Source organism: Athene noctua, chromosome 4 (assembly GCF_965140245.1).
Source record: "Athene noctua chromosome 4, bAthNoc1.hap1.1, whole genome shotgun sequence".
In the NCBI taxonomy this organism is placed as follows: Eukaryota; Metazoa; Chordata; class Aves; order Strigiformes; family Strigidae; genus Athene; species Athene noctua.
Genome location: NC_134040.1, coordinates 76,308,633 through 76,334,984, shown reverse-complemented (window position 1 = coordinate 76,334,984; position 26,352 = coordinate 76,308,633). Strand labels below are relative to the sequence as shown.

Genomic DNA, 26,352 nt, shown 5'->3' with positions numbered 1-26,352 from the left:
ATTAAAAGCCATATAATGGACAACCAGGGGATCAGGCCCAGTCAGCATGGGTTTATGAAAGGCAGGTCCTGCCTGACAAACCTGATCTCCTTTTATGACAAGATGACCTGACTGTTGGACGAGGAAAAAGCTGGGGATATTGTCTACCTGGATTTTCGAAAAGCATTCAACACAGTTCCCCACAGAATTCTCATAGAAAAACTGGCTGCTCATGGCCTGGGTGAGCGAACGGTCTGCTGGGTCAGTCACTGGCTGGCTGGACGCTCCCAGAGAGTGGTGGTCAATGGAGCTAAATCCAGCTGGCAGCCGGTCACAAGTGGTGTTCCTCAGGGCTCAGTGTTGTGGCCATTTCTGTTCAACATCTTTATTGATGATCTTGCTAAGGACATAGAGTGGATCATCAGTAATTTCGCAGATGACACCAAGTTAAGCGGGAGTGTCGATCTGCATGAGGATAGGGAGGCTCTACAGAGAGACTTGGAGAGATTGGAGCGGTGACCAGCGTTATCGGGATGAGCTTCAACAAGGGCAAGTGCCAGGTCCTGCACTTGGGCCACAACAACCCCCTGCATGGCTACAGGCTTGGGAGGTGTGGCTGGAGCTGTCTGGAAGAGAAGGATCTGGGGGTTCTAATTGACAAGCAGCTGGACATGAGCCAGCAGTGTGCCCAGGTGGCCACGAAAGCCAATGGCATCCTGGCTTGTATTAGAAACAGTGTGACCAGCAGGAGTAGGAGGTGATAGTCCCCCTGTGCTCTGCACTGGTGAGGCCACACCTGGAGTATTGTGTCCAGATTTGGGCACCTCAATATGAGAGAGATATCGAGGTGCTGGAGTGAGTGCAGAGGAGGGCATCAAAGCTGATGAAGGGCCTGGAGAACAAATCCTGTGAGGAGCAATTTTGAAGAAGCTGGGACTGTTTAATTTGAGGAGGAGAAGGCTACGGGGAGACCTCATCACTCTCTACAATTACCTGAAAGGACATTGTAGAGAGGTTGGTGCTGGTCTCTTCTCACAGATGATTAGTGACAGAACAAGAGGGAATGGCTTTAAACTGCAACAGGGGAGGTTTAGACTGGACATTAGGAAAAAATGTTTCAGAGAAAGAGTGGTCAGATAGTGGAATAGGCTGCCCAGGGAGGTGGTGGTGTCACATCCCTGGATGTGTTTACGGGTCGTTTGGATGAGATGTTGGGGGATATGGTGTAGGGGAGAACTTTGTAGAGTAGGGCTGATGGTTGGACTCGATGATCCCAAGGGTCTTTTCCAACCTGAATGATTCTGTGATTCTATTAAAGCATGAAGTGGTATTAAAAAAGTATATTGACTTTCATTCATTTTTATTAAATATATATTTACACTTATGAAGAAATCTACCCATTTAATACACTAAATTAGATTAAAGTTATCGATTCTATAAATCACATATGCTTAAAGGTATGCAGTGTTAACAAACTTCAGTCATGTATATGAAAAAACAGTTCAGTGTTTTTTTTTTTTAGAAATATAACAGTATGTCACAATATATTGAAAGCTAGATGTGTATTACAAAATAGTATGCAGCATACAGGCAGTGTTTAATTTTTATAGGACTATGTAAAATTACTCTTTCCAAATCTGCAGTTCTTTACATTGTTGGAGCTGTCTTAGTAGTTAACCAGCAAATAGGGAAAAAGACAAAAACAATACAGAAATGACTAGGAAAGTTGTATGCACTTAAGACTTTGAGGAACAGATAACTATAACATCAACATCAAGGAGTAACCTGCATACCTGGCCCATTTTCTGCCCACTGGAAAAAGCCACACTGTTTTTCCTTTCCAAGAGGGCACACAAAAAAGTTCTTTCCATTATTGGGACCAATCTTCAACACAGTCTTCATAACACATCGCTTGCCATGGTTACAGAACGGAAAATTCAAGTCAGCCCACTGCCAAAAGAAACAGGTTTTAGGCAGTTTTAGCATATGTGATGGCTATAAATTCCTTATTTTAAAACTGGCAATATAAACAGATCTACAGGGGAAATACTAGAATCTTAATTACCCTAGTAATTAAGATAGTTTTATCTCTTTTGTGATCACTCATTTCAGGTTTGTCTTTAACTGGTGTAACTTTAATTGATGTTAACACATAGGGTTTTTTCAAATTAAGGTGTTATAGTAATTACTGTCTTGAGTTCATCTGTTAGCTACCTGGTGATAGGTGACTGAGTCAAACTTTTCATTCACATAACGTTCATAGCAAGGAGCAATGGCCACCAGTTGCAGCTAGGAAGGTTGGGTTAGCTATGAGTGGAAGCAGATGCCCAGAAAGATTACAGAATCTTCATCCTTAGAGACTTTCAAGATTTTGGCTAGACAGAAACATGGATGATGTCTAGATCTGGAGTTTGCCATAGTCCTTCAAGCAAGAAGCTGAACTAAACTTTTACAAGTCCTTTCAAACCAACATTTCTGCTGTGCATCTGTTTCACATCACATGGAAGCAGATTAAGAACGTTTGCAAAAGCAGGTTCATTCTCAGCAGTAACTAAAACTGGATGTTCACAACTACAATTATGATCTTAGTTTCAGTTCAGTATGCACAAGTATTTAAAATTACCTCAATCTTTAAATGGATTGTTATCTGTCCACAATTATAGATTATTGGGGCAAGGAGGTTGCAGGAACAAGTGCTCAGTAAAAAACAGGACTTGAAGTCTTATACATACGTACTTGAAAGTAGTCACACCGAGTTTCTCTGGGTAGAGGACAGGTATAAAACTGCCTGCCTTTGTTTTCTCCATCCTTTCTCACAACTCTGAGGCTGCAGAGACGGCTGTGTTTACTGCAGCGAGGACGGCCCACACTTAACAGACGAATATCCTTTGTCGTATTAGCTTGAGGTGTGCTGTAATGACAGATCACAAAATGACTCCTGCGTAATGTTAAAGGGGTTACCTACACCACAGCCAAAGAACTCTCTCCTACTACTGCAATATCTCACTCAGTGTACTTCTACACACAGTGACAGCCAGAGAAATAACTTCTCTAAGGCACCCTATCATGCCTTTAAAGCTGAATGATTGCTAGTAGTGAGTAGGCAAGAGTGTGTGCTTTTCTTCCAGGTATTATATCATTTTTCCCAGCATTAGGCCATGTTTTAAATTATTTCAAAGTACTCTAGTTTACAAAACAAAGTAAGTACTACCACTGCTATTATACTGTCCACGTCAAATTCCAACATACTCTTAAACAGCATTCTGCTTTCAGTGCAGAAAGAGACCAATACCAAGTAATTACTCCAGGTCAAAGGTATTTGTATGCTTCACAGAAAGACTTCCACACTCTTTACTGAAAAGTTACAGTAAAGCTCCAAATCGTATTCAGCTATGAAGTAATCCAGCTGGGGCAGGGGAACAGTGTTCTCTGAATAGTATGAAGTTTCTTCCTCATGATTCAGATAGTCGGAGATTATCTGAATGCAATATACAAGGCTTTACTTAAAAATAGTAACATGACAAAGATTAGTGCTCTGAAATGTATATTTACAATACAGTTATAGAGCAGAAAAGTGGTGATGAAACCTTAGTGAAAAAAGGAAAGATGAATTCATTCTTGTTAAATTATAATTTTAGGAATTTTATATTCTCTTTTATGTCTGGAAGATTGCAGTCCTGCAGACATCAGCAGTTTTCTTCCAACACCTCATTAAAACAAAAGAAAAAAAGAAAACTACAAGCTTTTTTGGTTTTGTTTTTTGTTGTGGGTTTAAATATTTAAGTTGATGACTTGCTATAACTACCTGTTACTGTGATTGATACTGTCTCACTTTTTTGCATTCCTCCAAATTCTCAGTTATCCTGCCTACATCCTCAGTTGTCTGTAGTTGTCTACTGAGACAGCAAGGAGAAAGTATATTCATACAGCCAGTGATACCATGTTTCAAAACTGGTGCTTCAACAACACAATAAAATTTCTTTATTTCAGAACAGACCCATGACCAAGAATGTATATCTGCGTATGTCTGCCCGACTTTCCTTGACAACCCTAATAGGTTCTCACATTTCTCTTAACTAGACAATGGTTGTGTCTGAATAGGGCTGTGTAAATAAAAACTCAGGATGGGCAGAGCATAGAAGTAATTACATATAGGATGGAGAGGAAGTGGTGGGAGGTTCATCAAGGTACATGTACAGAGCTTCATATCATAGAAGAATGTTGAAAACTGCTAGCTGAAAATAACGTTAATTAGAATATATTCATTCATCTATCTTCTTTTTGTCACCTTTCACAATGACTTCAAGATCTCTCTAAGCAGACAGCAAGCACAGTGCTAAGATCAGACAACTCCTTAGGTAGAACTGTGCTTGACTTATTAGAGCTATACTGTCCTACTCTATGGGAATAGGTAAACCACGAATGGCTGTTTACTTAACAGCAGTACTGGCCAGATGCCAAAAATTAGGACTTTTCCAGTGACAGACTAGGTCACTCAGTGCTTTTGAAATCAGAGTGTAATGTTAGTTACCCAAGAATAAGCTAACTTTGGCAGAAATCCAAAGACAACAGTGTCTAAACGCAACAGCATAGTATTCCATTATCTTCAGGGATAAAGTTGGTTTATGGGAAAATAAAAAGACTTGTTTACATTTTAGAATACATACCTTAGTGCTGTATTATGTTGGTGAACCAAGGATATATGATCAGTTCTCTGTTTCTTCTGTATATGTTTGAAAGAGAGAGGTTGCTGACAGGAGAACAAAGCCATAGCAGTTGTATGTGTGGAACAATCCTTGCCTGTGCTTCCCCCTGATTGGCAGACATTGTTTTCAATTTGATTACAATTGCTTTTTGGAGCAATAAACTTAGAGTGTCCATCAGATATTTGGGTATCCTTTCTCAAAACAGCTTTGTTACCAAGATCTGTTAAGACAAGAGTTGTAGTTCCAAAGGCAGCTTTCCTATTGATCTTTACTTCGGTGCTTGGTTTTCTGAAGTCATTACAAGGGTACTTCATTAAGTTTATATTAAAGGCTGCAGAATATTCAGCATTCTTTGTCTTTGGAACTAAGGAAAAATAAGTTATTGGTTATAATCCATCTGTGTAGAGTGATACATCATATTTCTCATCTGTATTCATAAGTCATCATACAGGGTGTGAAAGAGTAAGTTTACCATACCATCTTGAAAGATCTTAAAACCTGTCACAAATCAGATACAGCACTAACACAATAAAAAAGCCTCATGCACTTCTGGAGTCACATACAACATGTATTTCAAGGTAACGTTACTATTGCTTGAATAGGAACAGATGTGAGTTGTAGTCTAAGTGAAAGCTATTGGAGAATTAACCATACAAAATTGAATTTAGCTCAAGTACAGGGATTAAAATATTTAAATTTCTCAAAATAACCTTTTATAACCTCAGCACTGGGATATTGCAGTACCTCCAGCAGCAACACATTATCCATTTTTAAAGTACTGTTTTACTGTTGACACAAAACGGAATATTCATTTGATGGGTTTTTTATTGCTTTCAGGGTTCCCGTTCTTTCCAAACATTGTGCACATCCAAACTTATTGTTCCCTTACTTTAACGGGTTTCAGAAGCAAGCAGTTCAGGCATTTACTTTGCATCTGTTTCCTGACGTGAACAGTATGTTTCTTCACAGAAGCAGAGGCCTGCCTAGTGGGCAATACTCATTCTGAAAGAGTGGGTGTAATTTATTAATGCCAGTTTAAAAAATAAGGAGTCTGTAGGCAACCATTGCTGAGAAAAGGGTGCAAAGAAAAACTTTATAGGGTGCCTATGTGCAATCTTTGTTAAGTAGCTGTGAAATCAGTGCTCAGGAACAGTCTTTCCTCTTCTACCATCTCCAGTGAGTGTTTCCCTCCTACATCTTCTCTCCATACAAAGAAGAGGAAATTAAGCAGAAAAAAAAAAAAAGGTTAGATAAGGCATACACAAGGGCACACTCTCTCCAAAGGCATTCTCACTTAGAAACAAAATAAGAATCCCTACAGTTTACTCTGAACAATACTTATTTCCAGGCTCCTTCCATTTTTGCCACTGCTGCACAGTGAAACATACCGGTTCCAGCGCATTCAGATTTGTTTAAAAAAAGAATAGGAGCTTAGCCTTGTACTTAGCAAAGGAGGAGGGAAATTGAGATGTAATGGTAAATAGTTATCTTTGACTACAGACTGAATTATTTCAGCTGTATGGCCAGCAGATAGCTTTACAGACCAAGCAGTCTGTCCTCAAAAATTCAAAGGTTTCTGTTGACAGTAGTTAATTTTAGAAACAATGTAAAAGACAAAGAATAGGGTATCATTTGTATACATAGGGTATACTTCTTACTTCCTAGCCTGAATACATTGACTTTAGCTAGTGTAAGATAAGAGTTTCACACACATCACTCCATTCATAAAAAGACTAACTAGAATGAATCAATACTTAAAAAAAAGCACTGGAACTTAGAAGAACTGAGATAAGTACCATAAAGTCACTTCTGCACAGGCTGGGAATCTGGGGGCACTTTGGAAAGTATGGTTCAAAGTAAAATCAAAAGCTATGGCAATGTGATCTTTAATCCTGATTTCAGCATATATACTGTGAGTCATAGTTAGATTCAGTGCACTTTTTACATAGGCTTCAGGACCTATTGTTAAGACATCAATTCTTCTCAGACACAAAAAGCCTGTATAGTGTTTACAAGTATCTTTTCTTTCAGTTTTGCAGCACTGGAGCTAGAAAAATAAAGAAGTTGTAGTATGCAGATTTCAACCACTTCATTAAATAATTCACTACACAATGTGAAATAAGTGGAATATTAGTTTTTGAGGTCAAAAAGTTTCTATGGAACTATTAGGGAATTAGCTTTGTCCCTAGAAAGCCACACATGCACACCTCTAGACTTTGTTTCTTGGAATATATGTAGCCATTCAAAATGCTTTGGAGCAACAGTCTTCATCCAAATTCTGTAAATCCTTCCACAGAGTAATTTACTCACTTCTACAGAAAGTAAAAATACAAAGCTCCTTGTCACACAGAAAACAAGTCTCAGTGTAAAGTCTGTTTGCTACCTCAACTGATACCTTCTTAATATCTACATTTCTGTACAGAAATCTGGAGACAAACTAGCATGTTACTCATTCCATCTTCCTGTTCCTTTCCAGGTCTCATTCACAGCTGCTTCTGCCCACCAGATCTAGAAAGCAGCATTAAAAGTTCCAGTAAGAGACAAACAAATTTAGGTAAGAAGTCCAGAACCATCCTTACTGTGAACTTGGAGGAAAAACCCTAGCCCCTGAGAAACCTACATCCTTTTGGAAAGGGTACCAAAATACACTTGTTTTGTTCACATGAAAGAATCATAAATACTTTTCTGCCCCTGGTGATTTCTCCAAATGACATATGCTGCAAGCTTCTGATGATTTTAAGGAGAGTTGAATGAATGGCATTTTGTCTCACGCCTTGCTCCAGTAAAAACAAAGGGGTATTGCTATAGAATCCCACCTGAATACTAAGCTGGAAGACAAGACACTTTTAGGGTTTAAGACAAGACAGTTTCCATGATTGTCTGTGTAAGCTTTCCTCCAAATTTGACTTTTTTAGCTAAAGTTATATAAATACAATTCACAATAAGGCATTTCTACAGTTCTGTATTTCTACAAACTGCATCAAAACCACAGTCCTCCTCCCTTTCCCAGTAGAGGTTCCAGACAACCTTCCAATACCTTCAGGCCTTGAAGTCAAACAGGCATCACAAATTTCAGCAGCAGGCTTGTTTATTAGGGTACAGCGCGTACACGTCCACTCCTCTTCAGATTTCTGAGCTACATGTTCATTAGAACATGACCCCCTGCCATATGCCCAGCCAATTAGGCTATTTCTATTTGGCAGTTTGCTGTGAAACAAAAGAATGATGTTAGTCTTTTGTGACGTTTCTTCTACAAATTGCCTTACACCACTATGTGCAGGGAAGCACAGGGCTAGAGAACAAGGAGTACAGTGTTATGCCTGCCTATCAAAGCTTTGACAGCATGTCATGTTTTGGGTTTGATATTTTTTTCTTTACCTCAAGGGCAAATCTTTCTTGATGCTGAAGAAAGAATACAAATAAAAATATTTAAACAAAACCAAAGTTAATTATTAACTGATGTACACTCCAGCACAATGTCCCAGCCTCTCCCAAATTCCCTTCTATTTCAAGCACTGCAGCAAGAAAATTGGCAAGAAAGTTTCAGTACTTTTCCCCTATCCCTTGAACAGGACACTTACTCAGAAATGCATCATTGGATGAAGACTGTTCAGAAGCCAAACTACAGAAAGTCACACCATCTAGCAAATAAATATTTTTGCTCTCATTTAAATGGTACCATTAGACCACACTCTGCTATTGTAACAGCCAACAGAACTGAAAACCTTAAAAGTTAGAAAGTCTTTCTTGTGTGTCACCATTTGCTGGAAAGCCTATAAACATTTAGGAACCTGTTGAGGATTAAGAGTGGGTTTTTTATTTTTCAGTGGCTTTCTCCCCTCATGAGAAAGAATTCAAGCATATCCCAGCCCTGACTAGTGAGCCAAAGCTACACTCCAGACACATCTATAGATTTAATTTTACTTATTTTCCTGTAAATTATAATACCTCCTATGTCGATACACTGATTTAGAATCGTAGTTTCTATTGTATAGTCACTACATGTTACCAAGGACTAACTTTGTCATAGTATCTGAACATTGTTAGCATGCTAAAAGTAGCTTGAACTTACCTGTTCAGCAAGATATGTATGTAAATTTTTAAGTACTATGGTTGATAAGTCATCAAGCATTTTTCTCCGCAGCTTTTCCAGAACTATGCACTTTTTTGAGATTTTTTTTTATAATCCTAAGAATTTAAACCCTTCAATTAATACCACCAATGCTGTACTTGGGAACTGTTTTGAAACTGCTTAGACCTATCACTTATTCTATAATTATCACTCTTCTTAACAGGCTAGAGTTCTAAGATAATGGTAAGGATATCCACATCTCTCCCACAACAGGAAACCTAAGGAGGACAATGAGAACTGCTGACGTATCAGAGACCCTATGCTGTCAAAAGGTACAACAGACATCACAGTAGCATTCACCAAAGTCCTATGGCTAGATAACAAAACAGCCAAACTGGAAGAGTTAATAAATGGGTATTTACACATTATTAGATCAGTTGTTCTACTCAGCTATCAAAGATGCATTACTAGACTGAACATATTCAGCAAGTCATGTTTTTGAGTTTAATTCCATGTCATCAACTGGTCCACCCTTATGTGATTTCCCCCCCCCCTCATTTTGGAACATGAAATGGAAAGGTATATATTTAAGATTCAAGGTACATTTGAATTTGATTAGTTAAGCTAATAATGGGTATTTTTCTTCATTTTTTCAGCAGAGCAAAATCATGTTACTTGACACAAGAACCACTGGGTTAAATTCTACCGTTTATGAACTCTAGCAAGTCAGTCTGATCACATGGACTCCTTTCAGTCTTCATACATGAAAAGCTTGGAATGGCAGATAAACCACCTGAGCTACACATACTTTTGTTTGGTAACAGTTACTGCATAATAGAAAACAGAGCAGTAGAACACAAAGACCTGACAATTAGGATGAGGACAGCACAAGAAATGACCTTTTTATTTTGTAGCTACCATTATCATGTTTTTCACTGAAATATACCATTGTTTAAATATTTGTTAAAAAATAACAAAAAAACAAACTACTACTTGTTCTAGAACAGAGAGAGATGGGGTTTTTAACTTGCATCATCTTCTAGTTATCTAACACTGCTGTCTTCCTACCCTTCTGCAAAACATTTCTCATTATTACTTTCTGAAAATACAGCAGATTGGTGTTATCAACACTGAAATATTTATCTTCCATGCTGGAATTTTCTGTATTTGATCTGTACTCAAAGGCGATATTTAAGCTTTAACCAAAATCCCTTCAGCCATCTGAATCTTGAAAGAAGGTTGGAAGTGGGAGAGGGATTGTATGTTCTGCAAATCTTAAAAAAAAAATAATAAATATATACACACAAACACACAAATGAAGGCAAAGTTAGCAAAGCAAAGCAGTATCTTTCATTAGATTGACAGAGCTCAGTATAAAAATGCAAGATTCTGAAACCTCAGACGAAAATTTTCAATAACAGCTTCAGCATGTAAGAGTCTGAAATAAGGTGCTTTTGGAACTTTTACCTTTTGACCCTTTATGATATCAAATGCATTTTATGCTCTTCTAAAATAAAAGGAGGAAAGCTGCTGCTAGCACAATACGTGGAACTGAAAATGCCTCTGTGGCACACCTGTATTAAAAGCTTTCCAAATCCAATGAGGAACAAAAAAAGTCCTAAGCCCTAAATATTTGCTGCACTCTGAACTTACTGAAGTTTTAGTTATCCTCAGTGTAACTCTACAGCCAGAATTACATAGATACATAGGTATCTAGATATTCCAGGACTGAAGGGGCAATCATCCTATGAGAAGAGACACAAATTCCTACCTTCCTTATGCCATCCAACTCAGTTGTGTGTATACATGCAAGCCTATTATATTGATAACACCAAGAACCAGGGGCAAGTTTTCCAGAAGCAGTGAATAATTCTGAGTACTCTGAATGGGTTTTTATAATCCCTACATCAGATTGGAGTAATAGCTATTTCTTAACACATAGGGCCTTTGAAATAAATGGTATGAAAGACTCAAAGCTTTTAACCATTTTTGAATACCAACGGCCAAAACATTTTTCTTTTGCAGTCAAGTGAATTTAGATGTAAAATGCACAAGGATCCATTCTATTTGAGAACTGATGTCCTCTTACTGCAACAAGCACTTTGAGGTGCTTAAGCACTTTGATGCTTAAAAGCATTACAAAGTTACTGTCATACCTGACATTGACAAGCTGAGGATCCACCTTTTGACACTGCGAGCAGAAGTAAGTCATCCTGTTATTCTCTCCTAAGCGGCAGACGGTGATCTTCCCATTGCACTGACCACAGACTGGACGCTTGTATACTTTGTAGTGTTTGTAGAGTGGGGACCCGTTTTTGCAGCACTAGAAGAGAACATGTTCAAAACCCAAGTTTGAGACTCAGCATAAATTTTAAGTCTGTCCTTCTACAGTTCAACTGAAGCTAAAATAAGAAAAACTCTACATAAGCTGACAGCTCAATGCCTACATAGATATTTAAGGCACGCTCATAAGAACTATTGTCTGTATTTCATACTCTTTTATGAAAATAATTGACTTTAAATCAGGTATAACAGTGTCTGGATTTCTTCATATAATGAAATAAAAGACAGAAGACAAAAAACACATACTAGCATGGCTCAAGCAAACGTATGCTAGGCACTCCCTGAGTTCAGTTATCTCTGATTCAGCACCAGTCATTTTTGACCTGGCACCTGCAGAATTGTTCATAAAGAGCTGAAAAGCTCCAATCAACGCAGCACAGAAAACAAAAATAAAATAAACGTAAACCAGAAAACCAACGTCATCTTCCCACACCCCAAAAAACACACTGCAGAGCCAGATCAGACCTGATACTACAATCTAAGTTAATCAACCTTTCCAAAAGCTGAAGAACTAAGCAATGCAGAAACATTCCAGAGATTCTGTAGGAGTCAGGTAGTGCCCAGTGAAGTTGCTAGGCTTCATCTTAGCACTGACCATGCCAGACAAATTGGCTCAGGAAAAGCCACTTGGCACTATGGCGAGCTCCCCAGATCTTGGCAGAAAGTCATATTAAATTAAGTACAATACAAGCCCAAAGGGCACAGTGACCTAAGAGCCTCCAGAGGGCTTACAAACAGGCACATTTCATAAGACAATTCACACGGAGTCAGTCGAGACATACCCCAGCTCAAACTGGCAGAAAACAAAAAAAAAACCAAACAAGAAAATCCCAGTAGAGATGCAGCCAATTCTGCAGAGCCACACAAATCTCTCCACTACAATTGCAGGTCCTTGGGCACAGTTCAGACAATACCACAGCTGTCCCAGCAATACCAACCCAGCTCTGGCAGGATTCAATGGCTCTAGCTCCGTAATGCATGAAGACCCTTGGAGTTCTCCCAAAATACAGGTGTCTGGGCACAGCATATTTGCTTCTGTTGTGCTCTTATTCATCAGCCTTGATGAATGAGAATGCTTTTGCTGGTACAATCTCGTAATTCAATCAGAAGGAATTACAAATATACATTTGCATAAATATTCTCAAGCAGTTTGCTTTCTCCTCAAGATTTTTCCTCTAGGTTTACAGTTAGTTTCTTATTAGTAGTATCCTCCCATCCAGTTACTTAAAAACGAAACAAAAGCAACAGCTTTTTACACAAACAAGATTCTTCATCTTTGCATCTGTTAGGTGTTATGATAAATGATATAGTATGATTACTACATTCTGTAATAGTCTATAAAAATGATCAAGCACTACCCCTCTTATTAACATATTTTCATTCCATTTTAATCTTAAAGAGACTTGGAGAGGGGGTGGGGGGCACGGGGCACAGGGCTAGCTCTCCTTTAAAAGCACTTGACTGGTGGATACTTGCTAAGTATAGATTATTAGTTTTGAAAATGGCTAAACTGAGCTACCGAAAGTTTAATGTGTTTGGTTTTATTTTCAGTCTAAAATCGTGTGACACATTTAAATCGCCTAGTATTATAGTTGTCACAGAACTGGATACTCTCTCAATTGGGAGACTTCACTATGAAGTTTGGAGAATGAAAAGATTTCTCTAGCCAACAGACTAAACTACTCTTCAGTGGGTTGGGGGAGAGCAGACATTTAAGCAGACTATTAAACAAATTACATTTTTGGCCTTTATGATGGAAAGGCAATATTAGGAAAGTTAGGTGCCCTCCTCCTAGCCTACCAAAAAAAGCATTTTTAGCAGCACTAGCTCCTTGCCTTTCATAAATACCAGGAGAAACAGACAAGAATTTCACTGCTGCTGTCCATTTCTCTGCATGAAGCTTAAAGAAGAAAAACATACAAGAATTAGGTCAAATTCTCTCTTTTTCTATTTTGGAAAGTTAAAGAGCAATCAGGAATTATAGAATTTACAGGGGGAAAAGTTAAACCCTACTGAAGTTGTGGCAGTAGGGAGAAGCTAAAATTTATTTCACTTAGCAACCAAAAGAGTTGTTTCAGTTAGGGGAAAAAAAAAAAAAAAAAAAAGTTGTTGGAAGTTAGAATCTATTTAGTCAAAAACTTACTATTTCAAGTTTCATGAAGGTAATTCATGTGTCTTTCTTCATACTTCCCTGGGGCAATCTCTAGTTCCCAGTTTGAAGAGTGACCTTTATGTTATCTTACTTGTAAGTGTATGCTTAACCCACATCAATTCTGACACGTTCAGAGTGACATTACAGCGCATGCACAGCAAAACTGTACTGGCCCACAGGCAGCATCTGTCAAACTCTTCTGCTGCAACTGGGCCAAGCTGTGCACACTCTTACAGTCTAGACTCCCTCACCTTTCCATCATTTGACAATTCACAATTAATAAAGAGCACACAGACCAACATCCCTATTCATGATAACAAACACCTGTCCTGTTGCCTCTTTTTACTGTTTTCACTAGATGATCATATACAGCTAATATTCTGGAGTCAAGTTTTGGAGGCTTCTCAAACATGTGCCAATACCTTATAAAAAAGCAGGGTAAAATCACGTGTCATTTTCACCAAGTGACTTATATGCTCATCTGTCAGTTGGCAAACCTGTAAGACAAACAAGAATGATTTTTTTTAGAATATTACTGTACTAAGGGACAACAGCAGAAAGACATGTAATGCAGAGGTACTTTGAACACCTTCAGCTGATGTAGAATTGCATTGCTTCCCATTGTAATAATTCTCTGGCTTCACATTCTATATATCATCTCAGTAGAACAGTGCATTTTCACATTCTGTACTACACAAACTCACTGTGTGAATACCAGTGTACTTTGCCGCATCTGTGCATCCGAGGTAAAAATTTCAGTTGTCTTCCTCTATATTGACCTAAGAGATCTTGATGACAGGAATCATGTAGAGTTAACAACTCTTAATTGCCTCATGGATTATGATATGACCTATCTATCATCAGATGCTCTTTTCTGTGAGAGATCTTCAGGAAAAATACTTAAGTTTCTCTAATTGTGATGCCTTCGGTTTATCAACCAAATACATTTTTGTTACAAACTCAAAATTTTAAGTCCCATTTTTCTCTACTGCCAACTCACATTGCAGATATAGTTAAAATCCAAACTGATCCTATGAAGAACTTTCAGAAATATTATTTCAAAAAACCCTTTCAGTTACTGTCTTCACCAGCTCTCCTTTACAGTAATCTCGATCTGTTTTGCCAACATCAGACTTCTTTTCAATCAAACTTTGGAGATGCACACTTAGGATCTTAACCAAAAAAAGTATGGTAAACAATGATAGAAAAGCAAACGATGCCAGCTATCAGAACAGAAGTGGAGGAAATAGCTGCAAAAATAACCAACGCTACCACATAAACTATTTTGAGTAGTAATTGAACAAAGAAAACCTGAGCACAGAGTATGTCCACTCTGAGGCAGAAGTAGCAGCAACAAGTTCCAAGGAATGCCATGACAAAGATCTCCAGTTATAATGATAAAACATTCATTTAGTGTCTTGGAAGAACTTAAATGACAGATAACAAAACAAAGGTAAAATAACAAAATGTTATATAAATATGTATTTACATTCTCAATACTCTGGTGTCATTAAAATTAGTCTTGAGACATACTGCCCACCTTAATGGCTGGATGAAGACCACTGTCAAACAGTGCTTCATTTTTGATGATATTTCCCACTCCGGGTAATACTGCTTGATCCAATAACACATCACACAACATGCGGGTTTTCTGCTGCTTAATCTCACTTTCTGCTCTTAAGAAGCTAAACTTTGGAGAACAGACATCCAAGCTTTCCATCATTCTCACTTTTCGTTCGCTCTCAGCTGCATTTCTGGAAGAGAAAAATACATTAAGATTTATTTACATTTCAAATATATGCTAATATAGCAGTACAGTTTTAAAAACAACATGTGAAAGTATAATAGAACATTATATGTAGATAACAGAAATTATGAAAATATCAGTGACAGGAGGAGGCACAGAAATTTCATTAACCATCCCATTCAAAGATAGGTCATTGATATGGATCATGCATCTAGTCCAATATACAAGAAAATTATCCTCAATTTTTTCATATTAGTTCAAAAAATAGTTGCCAGGTCCTTGCTTTAAAACTGTTTCCAACATGGAAAGACCACATGTTTGGACCACTAAACATAACTAACTGTATGGTTACATGGTCCAGTAGTTACGTGACAATAAAAGCTATATTTTTCTTAAACCTTGATTTTATTAGGTTAAGAATAAACATTTGAAAATAACACAGTACATGGTCTCATGCTTACATAAGCTTTTATGTTTTGTAATATTAAATATGCATATATGTTACTTGAATTTACATGCTTCTTTTCATTCAAGAGCCTCAAATACTTTAAAATCAAGCTTGCTATGGTATTTTTATTAGCAGTGAGAAGTATAATGCTGATAGAGAAAAACAGTCACTTAATGTAAATTAGAACAATTATACCAATTAGCTTCCAAAAAGAAAACAAAAATAATACAACCACCTTGGGAGCATAAAAATTTGAAACCAGTAATCAATACATGTCCCTATTCTTGTTAAGGCAGTGAGACTTGCACAGAAATTAAAGGAGCAATGGGGTTCAGCATTTACACCTAAGGACGGAATTAAATCCAACTTTCATTCTCAGTCTGGACACTATCTAATGAGACTATGGCATAGAATTACTTTAACTGTATGTAAACTCTGATACAAAAGTAACAAAATTAAATTATCATGCCAATAAATATACTTTTAGAAAGTTTTGGTTTATTTCTTCATGTCTATGATGGCATCCAAGCACTTCACAATTTGCGTGTGATTTTTCATTACATTCGTAGAATGTTATAAAAGGAAATAAACCAAGTTGTGTTTAGTTTGGTTAGTTTCTGCTTTACCTATACTCTACTGTCACCTCAAAAAACCACACAGTGTCCTCTGTGAGCTCTATCTCCAAAACTGGCAGTGATCCATTTCTGTCTTTGCTTCCATCAGGATTAATACGCATGGAGCCATTCATACCAAAGTGAATCCTTGGAGAGAAAGAGAGTTCTTAATAGGTATTTTATCTTAACAACATCTCCAAGCACTACAACAGTCTATTTTTTTACGTTATGAACCATTCTTACCTAACCAAGTTAGTAGTATGTACATGAATATGTACATGAATTCTAGTCATTAAGAGTAACATGGCAACAAACTACTTGCTTACATAGTGCTCAGTTCCCAGTGAAGAACCCTCCCCAAGTCAAAACCCCTCCAAAACACTGCAGTTTTTCAGTGGTCTTCATAATTCTTTATACAGAAGTCAAACCTGACCATTAAGTAACACACTTCTCTGGTATATCACACTTAGAACTTTTTCACTTGACACACTGGTCTTCCAACATAGGTTCTTAAGTCCTCAGGGATGCTGAAAAAAATGAGGCTACTTTACCAGATAATTTTCTGTTAAATCAGGCAGAAGTCACCTGGTATGAAAGTAAAGATTCCAGTCCCCATATCACCAACACTGTTATCATATCAAAGCCCCTTCCAATAATGCCATAAACAAAGTAATTAACATCTGCCATATGTTGTTTTCTGCTTTTCTTTGCCTACAACCAAGGCAAAACCTGCAGGCCAATTAAAAATTAATAAAAGAAATAAACTGAAAAATGCACAGATGGCAAAGGAGTGGACCAGACTCTTTCAAGCACTCCTTTTACAGATCACTAATGCTTTAGGAGGTTTCACATTTTATAATATATTCTGCTGGGAGCTAGTATACTCGAGCAAAAGACAAGTTTGACTATGCTCTCATACATTTTATGTATTACAAATTCACCTGGCATATTCAAGTCCTAAAAAAAAACCCATAAAAAAAAAAAGGGAGTGCCCTACTTTTATACATTGTATATCAGAAAAAAGTGGATTATTTTGTAGCTACAATAAGATGACCAAAGAAATGTAACATCAGGTGTGTATTTCCTTTTACCCCCTCTTTGTTACATTTCAGGAAGGATAGGCATTTTAAATATTTACAGACAACATTTCATTAAGCATAGTCTTAAAGTCAACTCTTTATGTAACTTCCTCACAGCATTTATTCATCAATTTTTTTCAATTTTTAAAAACCTATGTCTTTTCAAAACTCTCTTCTTACAAGTCAGTTGATACAGTTATTTCAGCCACTTTTATTTTCAAAGGCCATTTCCAATTCTCAAGTGCCATAAAGAGTACTGCACAGGCTTAACTAGTCAAATTTCTTTTTAAACCAAACTCTTGCATCTTACTACCAAATGGTAATGTACTAAATACTTCCAGAAAGTTATTTTTGAAGAAAAAACATTCACACTAATAGCTGATTTACCAAGCTCCTGTACACTTTTTAAAAGCAGCATTAAGAATCACAACTATTAGCTACCTTAAGTGAATCATCAGTTCATGAGAACAAATAATTGAGTCATCACTACACACTGACATTCAAAAACCTTAAGAAATTCACAAAATTTCACTCCGGTATGTTTCATTACCTTTGATGTCCTTAAACAGGGCAAATCAGGAATATTTTAATTTTAATTACAAATAGAAAAGCCATGCTAATTAAAGCTAGGATCTGTTATTCAATGATAACTAGTAGTAAGGAGTTAACTTTTTGTTGTTGTTTTAAAGTAAAAAGGTGAGGTTTTAGAATTATTTAGAACTACACCATATTGTAAGAATCTGCTTTTGTTTAAGACATTTTCCTCCATAAAAATAAAAGATTAATTGCAGCACAGCCAAAATGTTATATAGAGATGTATAAAACAGTAACAATTCACATCAAGTTCTAAGGGCCAAGATGTGATTTCCAGTCAAGACAGTGGACGTCTTTCCTTTAAGATATTTGGAGGCAACAACTATCTGTTCCCTAAGAATATTTTTGTCCTTTTTCAGTTATGCAAAAACATGTGCATTGTCAATTTTCAGAAACTTTTCTAAACCTTTTATTACTCCAAATTTACATTAATAGCACACTATAGAAGCTAAACCCAGGACAACCTCTCTCACATAACTGTATTTTTTCCATGGCAAACCATTCAGTTCATGCAAGTCCCTCCTGCAGAACTTGCAAGTATCAGAGAATTTTTTCAGCTTTCACTGATTATTTAGTTACTTTCAAGGCAAAAACGAAAGAAAAAACCTCTAATTTTTAAAAACCCCTCAATTTCTTCAGTGACTTTAATGTCCTTGTTTAAGTGGACATCAAAAAGTAGAAGTACTAATTTCTTCAGAAGGTGTCATTCCTCATTTGTACTCCTTAAAAAAAAGCTACTACCCACTGCAGATTGCAAATATACTTAACTGAATTTCATTTGCTAATTGCTCTCCACAACATGGCAACACTTCAGAAATACCGTCCTCATTTGCAAGTCAGGCAAGCAGTAGCCAAACTCTATAAAGCAATTTCACAGCCAGGTTATCTTTACCCACCAGGCAGTCACTCCTTACTTGAGAAAATCCAGGAACATAAAATGAGTTAGTTACCCTTCATGGCCCAGTCTTTCCCAAGACATATCTGATTAACATTATTCCAGCATGATTACCAGCTTTTCAGAGATAATCTTAGCAGACAAAATCTGGTTTTGTTATGTTGAGAAAGTATGTACAGATACAGAATCTGTATACCAGTAATCCTCCTCATTACAAGAAAAGTCCTATATTTGAGAGTTAACTTTAATAAAGAAATAATACATCCTCTGAAGGTATGTTCCTTATTTCCTCTCCCAGTAACAATATTGGCAGCCAATCAGACTAGTGTTAAATACATTTTCTGAAGCCTTCCTTTACCTCCCCTCAACATCTTTAAGATGCACAACCTACATTTTTAAAACAAGAGAATGAAGAGCCTCATTACCAGATAAGTAACTTCTGGCTCCTGTGCAGAGACGTTTCCTGTAAATAACCTCTACAAGGTTTCCAATCAAATAAGTGACATGACTAAAGGGACTTAAATACAGTTTCTAGATGCATATATAAAAATAACTGATGGATTGACAAAACTTTTAAGGTTCTTATCAAACAAGAACTGAAGGTTGTTTTCATTAAGTACAGTAAGTTATTGCATTGGCGAGAAAGCTTAAGAATTATTTAAGATCTTTCAGGGTCAAAGGATTATATTTTCCATACTAGAATCTGGTAACATTTTCCTTCTCTTAGAAGAGAACTTTTGCAAAATGGTTACTTATATTCCTTAGTAATAGCTTTTTTCTTCTGATAATGTAATTCAGCCTGTTGAAACAATGTCTTCTTACGGTATAATTTACTCCTTTGCTCATACAATCAATTTGTAATACATGCAATAGCCGTCTAAAATAGACTAACATCTATAAAAGTTACCTCCCCTGACTTTTATCTTCCTTTATAACTGACTTGTATTTTTCCTTTTAAAGCTGCTTTTTCTTCTCCGTTTCTATTTAATAAAGCACAATACAAAGCAAGTGAGACTGATTATGACCATAAACCTATCCTTAACAAATATGGGTAGCTTTAAACACATACACAGTCCTCTTCTACTAATTACTTGTACAATTGTCATGCAAAGACTGGTATGTGCTTGTAAGACTAGTTGCATTTCTCTAACACTAGGAAAAATAAGTATATAGAACCATATCCAATAATCAGTAGGCCCCTGAAAGATCAGCCTGCACATCATCCCAGGTAATTACTAATATATCACCGCCTTTATTTATCCAGCATGCAACTACTGTAAACTGTTGCACTCACAGCCAAGTATTTTCAATTCCATCTCCTCGCTGTAACAGCAGTACCACTGGCAAAATACTATGCCACAGAATTGTAAAGTAGTTTAGAACTGATAATATCAACAAATAACAAAAATCATGACCTTACACTTTTGTTCAAGATCAGTCACTAGGTGACAAAGACTACACTGAATGCAAAAGTGACATTGTTTCCCTTTTTAAAGATTTAGAAAGATTAGAATTATGTTGCAAGTTGAAGGGTAAAAGAAAAGCATTAAATGCAAGCCTTGCCTATTAAATATTCTTAAATACTCTAAATATACCTTACATATTCTGTGCTAATTACCACAAAGAATGAGGGGGGATTTTTTAAATAATCCATTACACTGTGCATTTGGTTAGATTTATTTTTAGTTGATTTTGCAGTACAGAAGCATACTGAACTAGAAAAAAATGAACTAGATTTCACATACAACCTTGGTGGCTAGTACAAGATGTCCAAGTGATTAAAGCATATGACAAAATCCTGAACATGCCAGCTAACCCCTAATAAGCTCTGCAAAACATGAACAAACAATGATTTGGCAGTTTTACCATTTGTCTAGGAGACATGGTTTCACTAGAAAGTTGTTCGGGCATTGTAAATGTAGCTCAATTCACCTGCCAAATTTCAAACCACAGGTCCAAATCAAGGAGTGGTTAATACTGTTTTAAAAAAAAGCAGCATAAATGTATACACACAGAATATTTTAAGTTTGGCAATTTTTTCACAAGTTTATTATCAGAGCAATCAAATCATTAAAATTTAAGTACAGAATTGTCTAAATTTCTTAAGCTAAAAGAAACTGCAAGTACAGATTGTAGTGGAAGATATTAAGTAACATGTATGTAATGTAATTAACATTAAGTAACGTGCATGTATTTTTCTCAGTTTTGTTTCTATAAAATGAAATTTCCTGTTTGAAACAAAGCTCTTCAAGGAATAACTGTTCTTTTTAGACATCTTTCAATGGAATTTTAGAGTAAGAATAAAGCAATAAATTAGCTGAAAAAGTAACTATATCCACTATTGCCAGTACTGCAGAGACGCTGCTGAGAAGTTTCTCCATGACATTAACTTTCAAATCTTAAACTGACATTAGCAAGAACAAGATGACCCCCTCGAACACATACAGTCTGAACACATAGGAAGCCTTTTTCTCGCCTCTTACCTCAAAGCCGCCTGATCAAAATACATAAAAAGTTCCTTTCCCAGTGTCTCCACACCCCTGTAAACATGTCCAATAAGGAAATCATGACCAGAGGTTCTCTTCTCACTTGCAGAAGTCTGAAAATGAGTACACACAAAGATTAAAACAGAATTGATACTACTTTGATTCTAGCATCAGTGCATGCTCAGCAAGTATCTGTATGAACTAATTTTCCAACTTGGACAATATTAAACCTTTTCTCCTTGAGCAGCTCTATTAAAGCCAATGTGACTACTAACCCAGAAAGCAGTCACTATTGCTAATGCTATCATAACTTAGCTCATTCTTTTCTGAATTGAAACAAAAGGTCTTCTTTATCGGTATTTTATGTCTTCTCCTTCAAGTCATGAATTCACAAATAGTTTCAGGCTGATGTAAACTTAACAGGTATAATTTGAATACAAGTATTTGTCAGTGTCAATTCTGCCATTTGCAAACCTCCATCCTTCTCCAAATGCCTCTTGCTGGAGTTTCTACCCATGCTAATAATGTGCTTTCAGTGTTTCACATGTGACATTGTGTACTACAGAAAAGCTTCCACCGAGCCCACAGAGATATTTCACTCTTCCTACTAGCTGAAAGTCTAATCTCAGATGATGTTGCAGGTGGGACGTTACTAGAGGACAAGAAAGAGATAATTGTGAGATAAAGCAATAATCTTCTCCTGCTTAGCACAAGAAACTCCACCTCTACAAGTTAACTGGTCCAAACATCCGCTTAAAGCAGGACTGACTTAGGTCAGGCAACCCAGAGCCTTGTCCAGTCAGCTTCAGAGTAGCTCCAAGGATGGAGACCATCTCTCCAGGCCCTTGTTCCAGGGCATGGCTATTGTTGTGGTAGAAAAATTTTCCTAATACCTAATCAAAATTTCTCCTATTGTCACCTGCATCTGCTGCCTCTCATCCTATCACACACCTCTGATGAGCTGGCTCTCTCTCTTCCACACCTTCCTTTAACATAGCTGGATAGAGCAATAAAAACCCAGTTTCATCAGCTTCTCTTTGTGCATCATGTGCTTTAGCCTGCTAATCACACCAGGGGACTCACTCTAGTATGTTATTATGTTCTTCCCACAAATCAAAAACTGGGCACAGATATCCAAATGCAGCCCTGCAAGTGCTGAACAAGGTAAGAAATCGCTCTCCTCCGCCTCCTAGCTACACTGTCCTTAGCAGAGCCCAGGATGGGGCCAGCCCTCTTCCTTGGAAGGATACACTACTGACTTGGACTCAGCTCAGTCCTTTTACTTCCTGTGGAGCCATTTTGCATCTGACCAGCAGCCAGGCCTGTGCCACTGTATTGAAATTATTCTGTTTCAAGTGCAGGATTCCGCAAATCCTGCAAATGCTGAATTTTAGTTTCTGCCACCCCTTTTTCTCAGTTTATCAAGATCCCCAAAAGCTGTTGAAAGCTGCAAGTAGCATATTCAATGTCATCAGAGCCCTAACCGCAAGGCACAAGATATGTGCACCAGTGCTTCAATCACAACACTCAACTGCAATGCAAATATGTATGAAAGTAACTCCGGCAAATGAGCAAGGCTTCAGCCAGTTAGTGAATCACAGAATCATCAAGGTTGGAAAAGACCTTGAAGATCATCCAGTCCAACCATTAACCTAATATTGACAGTTCCCAACTACACCATATCCCTAAGCACTATGTAAACACGACTCTTAAATGCTTCCAGGGATGGGGACTCCACCACCTCCCTGGGCAGCACATTCCAACGCCTAACAACCCCTTCTGCAAAGAAATGCTTCCTAATATCCAGTCTAAACCTTCCCTGGCGCAACCCGAGGCCATTCCCTCTTGTCCTGTTACTTGGTTAAAGAGACTCATCCCCAGCTCTCTGCAACCTCCTTTCAGGTAGCTGCAGAGGGTGATGAGGTCTCCCCTCAGCCTCCTCTTCTCCAGACTAAACACCCCCAGTTCCCTCAGCCGCTCCCCGTACGACCTGTGCTCCAGACCCTGCACCAGCTTCGTTGCCCTTCTCTGGACACGCTCGAGTCATTCAATGGCCTTTTTGTAGTGAGGGGCCCAAAACTGAACACAGGAATCGAGGGGCGGCCTCACCAGTGCCGAGTACAGGGCTCAGATCCCTTCCCTGTCCCTGCTGGCCACGCTATTGCTGACACAAGCCAGGATGCCATTGGCCTTCTTGGCCACCTGGGCACACTGCTGGCTCCTGTTCAGCCGGCTGTCAGTCAACACCCCCAGGTCCCTCTCTGACTGGCAGCTCTCCAGCCACTCCTCCCCAAGCCTGTAGCGCTGCTGGGGGTTGTTGTGGCCCAAGGGCAGCCCCCGGCATTTGCCCTTAGTGAAACTCCTCCAGTTGGGCTCAGCCCATGGCTCCAGCCTGTCCAGGTCTCTCTGCAGAGCCTCCCTACCCTCGAGCAGATCAACACTCCCACCCAACTGGGTGTCATCTGCAAACTGACTGAGGGTGCACTCGATCCCCTCGTCTAGATCATCAATAAAGTTAAACAGGAGTGGCACCAAAACCGTGCCCTGGCTGACATGTACCTTTCCCTCATTGTGTTTCATTCAGACTTAGGAGATTATAAAAAACTTAAAATTAGGAACAACTACTATATCTTCATTATACTGTGGGTTTCCTGAAGCTTTATTTTAAAATTAAGTGAACAAGAGCAATTCTAAAAGCTTTCCGTCATTATTTCCAAAAGCTCCTATGTTTCTACAGCTTTAGCATGTCTTCACACATCCAACATGCAAAGGCTTATTTATTATGTTGACAAGAAGAATATTTTAAAATTTAAAGGAAGAAAAGCACAGCGGCCGAGTACACACACACACAGAGCCCACACCCCAGCCGAGCTGGGCAGCGGGGCCGCAGGAGCTCTGCGGCAGCGGGGGCCGCAGGGGAGGCCACAGCCGCGCCCAGAGCCTGCGCTGTGCTGAGGCCGCCAGCCCCGCGCTCCAGCCCCTCCCGACGGCCCCCAGACCCGTTTCCTGGCCCCCGGACCTGGCGGCCTTCGCCTCCACGCACACCCAGACCTGCAACCTCTGCGCGCCCCAGCCCAGCCCGGCCCTGGCCCTGGCGGGAGGCGGCCGCCCCTCTCCTCCCTGGCCCGGCCCCTCACCGCGCCGCCGGCCGCGGCTGGCGGGACGCTGCTCCGCACGCTCCGCACCGCCTGGCCCCGCCGCACCCGCGCCCGCAGGCGCTGCCCGCAGAGCGCGCAGCCCGGGCCCTCCACCATGGCCGCCGAGCGCGCTGCTCGCCCGCCTTTCCCGTTCAAATCTGCCGCTGGCGGGGGGCGGCGCTGCCGCGGCGGGGCCGCCCCGCCTCCGCCCGGCCCTCACCGCGGGTCCGTCATGGCTGCCGCGGGAGCTCAGGCCGAGGTTGCCAGAAGGAAACCCCGGGGGCAGCCTAGATCTGCCCCTCACGGCGCCCCGCCGCTGCGCCAGCCGTGGCCGGGGGCGCGCAGGGCCGGCCGCAGCCAGCCTGGAGGCGGCCGGAGAGGCGGGACCGGCCTAACCCGCCTCATGGCGTTTGTTTCCGTGGTGGCCAGCTAGTGTTGAGCTTAGACTACTTCTTGCATGGACGGAAAGCTTTGTTTTGGGAGACCCTTCAGGGAAAACACGGTATAGCCTCTTTATTTTGCTATTAAGTGTGAACTTCTAATGTTCTCAAATACCTCATTAGTTGTCGCAGGCTTCCTGGTATTGTCCAAAACACCCTCGCAAGTACATCTTCCTTTAAGACTACAATTGGAAGCTAATTTCAGCCTTAAAAAAGTCGATATTTAATAGGCGTTTGCAGTCAGCCCAAGTTTACACAGGGAAAATGAGCCTTTCCCTGATGCTCTTGAAGTAAGAGTGGGTATAATAAACTGCGAGCTTTAAGAAAATTGATGGAACTTGCATTTCAAGGCAGTACATTAGACACCATGTCCTAACGTCCACCTTGTGAGGCATACTCACGCTGATAGAAATCTCTCAAGTAATATTATCTCTTATATAAACAGTCCCGCCTTTTATCTGGGTTCAAGCAAAATGCATCTTATCCCTAAAATAATAACTTTTTTTCCTGGAAGGAAGTGACTAAATCCGGTTGAAGTAATTATGTTTGCTGAAATAAAACTACGGTCTCAGGTGTGCTACAAAAGTTAGGGTATGCTACCCTTTGTTGCAAATGTGTTCTTCTTCACAGTGATGTTTTTGCTGTGATCATTTTAAATTAATAAGGCAATCGTTAACCAGAGAATTAAGCTCACTAGTCAGACAGGAGAAATCAACAATGTTCCAAAACGGCATGTGAAACTCAGATTCATTTTTCTGCCGCCCTTGAGTCCTGCCTTGCTGTTCTTCCAAGGTGGTTAGAAATTGATACACAACTTGGGGTTTTATATTCATATGTAAGCACCTTAAAAGTACAGATAATAACAATTCCTGTTACTTGGCTATCAAATATAATGCTTTTCATTATATTTTATGTTTTATAACAATATTTTTCAGTAGATGGTTTGTGCAGTATGTTACAGCAGATTGGGTTTTCAATTCCACACCTAATTCTGCACGTGCATCAGAAGCTGCAATACTAACCACTTATTAAGGTTCTCTACCCTTTTTTCCACTCATGTAAACAATAAATTTTAACTAGAGATTCTGCAGTAAGTCACATTTTGCCTGTGCTTTTATTCCATGGAAAGCTGAATTCCAGGTACCTACAAACTACCATTGGTGAGCTTTATATTGAAGTGTTTGGTGGTGGTTGACAAACATTTGGGAGTTTCTTCGCTTTAAGAAAAGTGTTTAAGAGTACATTGGCAACAAAGAGAAGAGGGGTAATAGCCCTGTAGGAGGTACCAGTCTGACGGTTTTATAGTTTGAAACAGATGCCCAATGCTGAACTGTAAATCAGGATGGTTTTTAGGTAGAAGTACCTAAATGACAGCAACTGAATGAAGAACAGTTGTTGGGCAAAATCATTGCTGATACAGTTTTCTAATGATGTGGTAGTGCAGTCAAGACAGAAATACGTAACTCTGAGTTTTATGGTGTTTCAAGTAGAATAATCTTAGCTGTTTTTGTAACAGTAATTCCTTGAGTCAGGAAATTTCAGCTGATGCTGTTCAGTTTCAATACTGCAGTTCCCAGGCCACAAGGGAATGTATTTTGTAAGATGCAAGTTTTGAAAGGAGGCTGATGGATTGCTTACAAAATAAAAGTTTTCACTAAAT

At 38.9% G+C, this 26,352-nt stretch overlaps 1 protein-coding gene across 1 annotated transcript; it reads right to left on the bottom strand.

Annotated features, from left to right (window-relative positions):
* Positions 1 to 1,627: 1,627 nt before the first annotated feature.
* On the bottom strand, positions 1,628 to 24,369 carry NEIL3 (nei like DNA glycosylase 3). The gene is made up of 10 exons (XM_074904094.1): positions 24,253 to 24,369; positions 21,113 to 21,228; positions 16,074 to 16,208; positions 14,793 to 15,006; positions 13,675 to 13,749; positions 10,914 to 11,080; positions 7,723 to 7,892; positions 4,647 to 5,049; positions 2,716 to 2,890; positions 1,628 to 1,929 (listed from the first exon to the last, which is right to left on the bottom strand). The coding sequence occupies exons 1-10, from the start codon at positions 24,367 to 24,369 to the stop codon at positions 1,753 to 1,755; spliced, it is 1,749 nt and encodes a 582-aa protein (XP_074760195.1). The 3' UTR covers positions 1,628 to 1,752.
* Positions 24,370 to 26,352: the final 1,983 nt, after the last annotated feature.